Source organism: Camelina sativa, chromosome 4, assembly GCF_000633955.1.
Source record: "Camelina sativa cultivar DH55 chromosome 4, Cs, whole genome shotgun sequence".
Classification (NCBI taxonomy): Eukaryota; Viridiplantae; Streptophyta; class Magnoliopsida; order Brassicales; family Brassicaceae; genus Camelina; species Camelina sativa.
The window spans coordinates 15,548,707-15,555,879 of record NC_025688.1 but is presented as its reverse complement, the minus strand read 5'-3'; the positions used below and the strand labels follow the sequence as shown (position 1 = coordinate 15,555,879).

Sequence of the window (7,173 nt, the reverse complement as noted above, 5' to 3'; positions counted from 1 at the left end):
AACTGCCTATGCCATCGCATTACTGACTTCAGGCACATCGCAAGGATTGGAGAATGATCGGAACCAATCATCTTCAAATAATCTACCTTTGATTGTGGGAAAAGACAATGCCAATCTTCGTTGCCTAATGCACGATCTAAACAACCACCTGATTATTGCAGCGATTACCTCTCCACGATAAATGTTTGCCATAACAAGGAAATTCTAACATGCCACAACGCCGGAGCATAGATTGAAAAGGCACAAAGGATGAAGCTGGTCTCAAAGCACCACCCTTTTTTTCATGGTTTCCAACAAGTTCATTAAAATCACCTATCATAAACCAAGGATCAATTCGGAAAGAACCGATATCAATTAATTTATCCCATACCTGGCCCCGATGTTGGGGAATAAGATCACCATAAACAAAAGACAAAAAAAAATAATTGTTGCCCAATAAAAGCTTGAACATCAATAATACGATCACTAGCATATAAAATTGAGAGTTTTATTTCATCCATATAGAAAATAGCTAGACCTCCACTAGCCACACAGGGTTCAACAGTATACAACTGATTATAACCAAATTTATTCTGAAATTTTTGTAAATAAGAAAATTATTTTTTTGTCTCTGATAAAAATAAAATGTATGGTCGATGCGTCTTCCACAAATCTCCCAAGTACTCCTTTGTCATATCAGCCCCTATGTCCTGACAGTTCCAGCTTAAGACCTTCACGTTTGAGCTGGTAGTTTCGGGAGAGCCACCATCCCTTTCTTGACTTGACGACCACCACCAGGTGGCTTACCATTCATAGTATTGTTCCCCTGTTTCCCCAACACCTTCAGCTTGTTACCATCACCTGCAGGTTTAGATAAAGCCTTAGCAAGTAAGTGTTTACCTGGTGAAGCCAATGACAATGCAACTCTCCTAGAACCATTAACCCTTTTTTTAACATGAGCACGTTTCTTTCCTAAATCAACAGCACCCATAACACTACTAACATCACCCATAGCCAACTCAAGTGGTGTAGAAGAGAGAGAGATACCTTGCTTATGACCATCCGCATCCTCAACACCATTGCCCGCCAAAGCCTCATCACTCATATCCGGACCAGAAACCGCATTCCCTGAAATATCACCCTCCGGATACTCACCATCTTCAAGCAAATCGTCAGTATCTTCCTCAAAATCCGAAATCAGCATATCCTTAGCCTCCCCAGCATGTTGAGGAACCTCCACCTCCGAGTACAACTTAGAATCACTAGTCCCATCAACCACCGTAGTCTCACAAGCACTTTCCTGAATCCTCATCTCGCTCAAAACGTGTTTAGCCCTGTACAGAGGCTTAGGCCACACCGGACCACCCTCCTTTCTGTTAAGAGAAAAGGTAGCCTAATGACCACCAAGCTCCCCTCTAACGAACAGACTCATTTATATCATTTATTACGTACTAATTTGTGCTACAACACGAAATAATATATTTTTAAATAACAACTGAAATATAGTATTATTTGGTAGTAAATGTTTAATTTTAAAATTTGTTTGACTAATTTTGATGTATGATATAATGTTGTTAATATCACAATTTGATAATTTATGAGTATAATTTGAGTATTGGTGTAAATATTATAGCCAATGTGTGAGGTTAAACACATTTTTTATTTAGCGATTCAGTAAAATATTTCCATTTTTAAATACAGAAATAAACTTACCGCTAACTTACATTAATAACACATATACTAATTAGATAAATGAAAACTATAATTATAACAAAGAAAAAAAACAATGATCTAGTAACACTTTTTTTTTTCTTTCAAATGAACTAAAATCTATTAACGACAAAATCTTTAATTTTGTTGATTTTCTTCACTAAACCAATCAGGTTATCAACCGAACCATAAAACTGACAGGTTTATATGGTACCGATAAACCAACCTGAACCGGATTGGCGGGGGAGGGGATTTTTCAGTCTCTAGTTTCCCGCGACATTAGTTCCGTTGATAAGAGTGAAACAGATAAAGAGAAAGATCCCAACAAAAAAAAAAAAGCCAAGATTTTTCACGATAAGAGAGGTCCAATGAACTCTCGGGATCTTGCACTCGTCTCTACCTCTGCAGTTCTCGGTGCTTTGATTTCAGCTCTTGCCTTTCGCGCCTTTTCACCAAACCCTAAAAACCCCAAATCCCGAAGAGTTAGTAGTTGTTCCACGGAAATCACCGCAATTTCCAGAAGATTCCTATCTCAAGATCCTTTCAGTCCTCTGAAACGAAAAGGGTTCGTCTCAATTTCATTAATTTCTTCGGTTTTTTGTTCTGATTTCGTTGTTCCCATAGCGAAAGTTTCCAACTTTCAGAAAGAAAAAAATCACAAATTGCTTTTGATTTTTTTTTTTTTTTAAATGTTAGTAAGTAATTTGGTTTTGATTGGTGTGACAAAAAAAAAGGTACTTATCATGGGATGATTATTTCATGGCGATTGCATTCCTATCAGCAGAACGATCAAAGGATCCTAACAGGCAGGTTGGTGCGTGTTTGGTGAGCCAAGATGGTATAATTCTTGGTAAGATAAGGGATTAAACTTGTCCTTTTGATCTCTTTTGAACATTGTGGTTTTGTGTTGTTACAACAATGAATTGAAAAAAAGCTTTCATTTTTAATCTAGGGATTGGCTATAATGGTTTTCCAAGAGGCTGCTCTGATGACAGACTTCCTTGGGCCAAGGTATTAACATTCATCGTGGAAAAATTTACTGAAGTTGATTATGTTCAAAAGTAGTCAGTAAAACTACAAGTGTGGGTAATATGCCAATTTCGCAGAAATCGAAAACTGGGAACCCATTGGAGACGAAGTATCCGTAAGTACTAATCTCAATGATGATGCAAAATACAGCTAAACCTTTAACTTCTTGTTTTGCTGAGTATTGTGCACACATTCATTTAGGAATCTGAAAAATACGGTGAGATGTTACAGGACTCATCCGTTTTGGCTCATTGCTAAGCTATGATGTTTATGATTCTGAATTTGTAGGTATGTTTGTCATGCTGAAGTTAATGCCATACTAAACACAAACCATGCATCTGCAGCTGGCCAGGTTCGTTTCTTATATCGAATATTCTGCTGAGGTTTCTGTTCCGACATATTTGTGTGCGATGGTTTATTTTAAGTTTGTTTTTGCTTCCTCTAATGTCTTGCAGAAGCTTTATGTGACCATGTTCCCTTGCAATGAATGTGCAAAAGTTATTATACAGGTATGTTCTTCATACGATTTGGATTGAATGCAAGTAGATCATCATCACTGTCAAATGGACTTTTCATCGTAGCTTTCTTTCTTGCAGTCTGGTGTTAGCGAGGTCATCTATTTTGTGGAAAAGACACCAAATGACTCAGATGTTATTTATGTAGCCTCTCACAAGCTCTTATCCCTGGCCAACATCAAAGTAACTAAAGCCTCTTGAATTATCATCTCATGACTTTTCTATACAATGATTGTAATGGGATATCTGGTTTTGGTATCTAAATCTTTCCGAAACAAAAAAAAAATTCAGGTTAGGAAGCATCAACCGGAGATGGATCAGATCATGATTAAGTTTGAAGAACACTTACTCCAACCAGAGACCTAATTGTCCCAATTCTAGGACCAAATATTAGAATCTTAAGATTACTGTATTTTATCAGACGTATTCACTCAAAGACCGGCTCTTTCTTCTTTTATTATTTCTGTTTGAAAGTTTATAACACAAATCCAAGAACTTTGCCACAAACAGACAGAAGCATTAGGAAAGAACAAGGACAATTTACACAAGAAAGACACAGTTTTGTCAAACTCGGTAGTTTTGGGGAAGAGGTATAACGCCGTCAAAGAAATCCCCAAAATAGCCAGATGGCTCATGGACAAGTCTTGCGATGATGTCTCTGAGAGTGATGAGTCCTTCGAGGTTACCAGAATCATCCACCACATATATCCTATGGATCTTTTCGACATCTAACATCAAAATCAGTTCCTTTAGTGTGTGGTTCTTAGTGCAAGCGATCACACCGCTCATTATAGGAGCTGATGTATCCCCTTGTTTCTCCAGATGCTCTCTAACAGCTACTAAGAAGTTCTTTGTTGTGATTGACCTAAAAACATCAGTAGAAAGCATTAAAGATTGACAATGCGGCAAAACTTGATATATATTACAAGGATTTATGAGGTACTAACCTGTAGTCATGGTAGATCTCTGGTGCAGTGAGGAGAAAGTGAACATCTCTAAGGCTTATGTTACCTACTGGCTTCTCACTTTTCCTTTCAACGACAGGTATGCCTCCGATTCTTTTTCTCCTCATCAGCTTGAACGCCTGAAGAACNCCCAATTCTAGGACCAAATATTAGAATCTTAAGATTACTGTATTTTATCAGACGTATTCACTCAAAGACCGGCTCTTTCTTCTTTTATTATTTCTGTTTGAAAGTTTATAACACAAATCCAAGAACTTTGCCACAAACAGACAGAAGCATTAGGAAAGAACAAGGACAATTTACACAAGAAAGACACAGTTTTGTCAAACTCGGTAGTTTTGGGGAAGAGGTATAACGCCGTCAAAGAAATCCCCAAAATAGCCAGATGGCTCATGGACAAGTCTTGCGATGATGTCTCTGAGAGTGATGAGTCCTTCGAGGTTACCAGAATCATCCACCACATATATCCTATGGATCTTTTCGACATCTAACATCAAAATCAGTTCCTTTAGTGTGTGGTTCTTAGTGCAAGCGATCACACCGCTCATTATAGGAGCTGATGTATCCCCTTGTTTCTCCAGATGCTCTCTAACAGCTACTAAGAAGTTCTTTGTTGTGATTGACCTAAAAACATCAGTAGAAAGCATTAAAGATTGACAATGCGGCAAAACTTGATATATATTACAAGGATTTATGAGGTACTAACCTGTAGTCATGGTAGATCTCTGGTGCAGTGAGGAGAAAGTGAACATCTCTAAGGCTTATGTTACCTACTGGCTTCTCACTTTTCCTTTCAACGACAGGTATGCCTCCGATTCTTTTTCTCCTCATCAGCTTGAACGCCTGAAGAACTGGTTCGTCCTCATATATCTGAAATAGAAAATGATGATTTGTTAGAAGAAGAACTCAAGGTTGATATGAGTAAGATTACACACTGAGTACCTTTATGATATGATCCTTTGACATAATGGGAAGACCAACTTCAGAGAGAGTTTTGATTCCCCAATCCTCAAACCAGTGAAGCCCTGCACATTCTGCCAGCATATGGATAACTCCTGATTGTGTGATTATGTTCTCGATCTTTGCTACACCTAAATCAACCACGGGGATGCTCTTCATTTTGTATTTAGAAAGAAGCAATAGCATGGTTAGAAAGGAGTTCTCCTTCTGCAGAGCTAGAAACGGTGCCCATCGGAATGTTCCAGAGATATCTCGAACCTGTTAAAGAGAGAATATTCAATGCAATTCAGAAGCCGTAATCCGGGGGAAAAAGGTTCTATACCCTTAATAAAGATACAAGCCTCACCTTGGTATTCTTGTATAGCTCTGAAGAAGTAAGGACCTCAAAGAAGTTTCCAGAAGTTATGGCTGAATCTTCATTATCTAGAACATCGGTGGTGAAATCATGAGAAAATCCATTTGAAGCTGCAACGGCAGGGCTCCTTGGTGATGGAGGCTCCAACTGTTGTTTTTTTTAAAGTAAACAAGAAAAGCAAAGACATGAACATAATAGGTCGCTTCTCACATATTCTTCATAAGAATGATAAAAAATAAAAAAAGGCCAAGTTTAAAAGGGAAGGAGAGTTACCTGATGCAAAAGCCAGACAACAATGCCTGGAAACTCTACAATACCGATGTAGCGATCAATCCAACTGGCGTCTTCAGGGGCATCAACATCTACAACAGGCGCGCTCAAGACCTTGAATTTCGATAGTGTCTGAACAGCTTCAGCCAAACTTGTATCTGATTTAATCTCGATGTCTAAATAGAGAGAACCCACAAAGAAATATTAGCAGGACAACAAGTCTTTATCTTTTGATAGGTACAGCAGAAGAATAGGACCTAGAAACTGTAACAATCAAGAACTAGTTCTGATTCCTTAAATTGAACTGATTCGAGTATCCAACAAGCTGGGTTGGAACTCATTAATAAGCATATTAAAATCAGCAATCAATTTCCAAATCTTCCATAAGATGAATGAGTCAACAACCATCAACATCCCATATCCCGTACATGAACATGATCAATCCTCAAAACCCAACACTACTTATCAATTCAAACAAAAGATCAGCTCATGATCAAAATCAAACACACACATCATCCAAAAAAAATCCTCATATACCTTGAGAATCAGAAGAGAGAGGGAAAGCAGAGACAGGGATACTCTCGAAGCAAGCGTTGAGCTTCTCGTTAGGGCTCAGCTGTGGTTTCTGCTCATCCCAGAGATCTTCCACACGCATCCCTAGCTTAGCTTCCGGGCTCGACACGTCACTCCGATGCCCCAAACTCTCGCTTCTCATTATCTTAATCTCCGGCACAGCCGCCATCTTTATCTCCGGTAAGTCAAATCAGTGAAAAAGGTACCGTCTTTATCCTCCGGTAACTCAATAAGATCAAAAAAATCCTCTCTTTATGTTTTCCGTCAGAAGAAGTATTCTATAATTAGCTGTTTATGATCTTTTCACTGAACAAAGAGAGATTGAAATGGACACCATCGTAGAGATCTCGAAACAGAGAGACAAATTCAAAAGCCCTGTTGTCTTTAAATCTTATGAATAAATCCCCATATGTTTTAAATTTATCAAAAATATCCCCAAATTTTCGATTTTGTTATAAAGATTCGGGGTTATTTTGAAACAAAATGGGTTTCATTGTGATTTGTTATAAATTATTGTATTTGGTGGTTAGTGACAAGAGTGTAAAGAGTAGTAGCCTGTGACTGTATGTACCCTACTCCTTCGAGGTAGACTCAATATCTCAGCCGTTAGATTTATGACACGTGAATGGAGTAGCGGGGATCAATTTGGGTGTTGGTCGTAAAAGCGATAGGCAAATGATTAAAAATAATATAGAGAGGAATGAATAATAAATCTCCATTTGTCGAAGTCGTACTTATCTTTATCCACACAAAAATTAGCAGCCGACCTTGGAAATGGATAACTATGTAATATTTCTTTTCTAGTCTTTTTATCACT

At 38.1% G+C, this 7,173-nt stretch overlaps 2 protein-coding genes across 3 annotated transcripts; one reads left to right on the top strand and one right to left on the bottom strand.

Annotated features, from left to right (window-relative positions):
- On the top strand, positions 1,996–3,690 carry LOC104780669 (deoxycytidylate deaminase-like). Its single transcript, XM_010505192.2, has 8 exons — positions 1,996–2,254; positions 2,424–2,539; positions 2,642–2,700; positions 2,796–2,833; positions 3,007–3,070; positions 3,174–3,227; positions 3,315–3,416; positions 3,525–3,690. The coding sequence occupies exons 1-8, from the start codon at positions 2,058–2,060 to the stop codon at positions 3,597–3,599; spliced, it is 705 nt and encodes a 234-aa protein (XP_010503494.1). The 5' UTR covers positions 1,996–2,057; the 3' UTR covers positions 3,600–3,690.
- LOC104780668 (SNF1-related protein kinase regulatory subunit gamma-1) lies at positions 3,660–6,733 on the bottom strand. Of its 2 annotated transcripts, XM_010505190.2 has the most exons (7): positions 6,321–6,733; positions 5,787–5,959; positions 5,505–5,660; positions 5,141–5,416; positions 5,042–5,068; positions 4,181–4,317; positions 3,660–4,098 (listed from the first exon to the last, which is right to left on the bottom strand). In XM_010505190.2, the coding sequence occupies exons 1-7, from the start codon at positions 6,523–6,525 to the stop codon at positions 3,798–3,800; spliced, it is 1,275 nt and encodes a 424-aa protein (XP_010503492.1). In that variant the 5' UTR covers positions 6,526–6,733; the 3' UTR covers positions 3,660–3,797. The 2 variants fall into 2 exon arrangements, with proteins under 2 accessions (XP_010503492.1, XP_010503491.1); XM_010505189.2 differs by lacking the exons at positions 3,660–4,098; positions 4,181–4,317 and adding an exon at positions 4,384–4,822 and having other exon boundaries at positions 4,905–5,068; positions 6,321–6,525.

Bases quoted from the DNA above. Each gene is read 5' to 3' on its own strand.
- LOC104780669 (XM_010505192.2), top strand. From the start codon at position 2,058: ATGAACTCTCGGGATCTTGCACTCGTCTCTACCTCTGCAGTTCTCGGT. The intron at 2,701-2,795 runs GTATTAACATTC...CCAATTTCGCAG, and splicing joins ACAGACTTCCTTGGGCCAAG to AAATCGAAAACTGGGAACCC. The intron at 2,834-3,006 runs GTAAGTACTAAT...CTGAATTTGTAG, and splicing joins CCATTGGAGACGAAGTATCC to GTATGTTTGTCATGCTGAAG.
- LOC104780668 (XM_010505190.2), bottom strand. From the start codon at position 6,525: ATGGCGGCTGTGCCGGAGATTAAGATAATGAGAAGCGAGAGTTTGGGG. The intron at 5,960-6,320 runs GTATATGAGGAT...CTCTCTATTTAG, and splicing joins TCTCTCTTCTGATTCTCAAG to ACATCGAGATTAAATCAGAT. The intron at 5,069-5,140 runs GTACTCAGTGTG...TTTCTATTTCAG, and splicing joins CAAAGGATCATATCATAAAG to ATATATGAGGACGAACCAGT.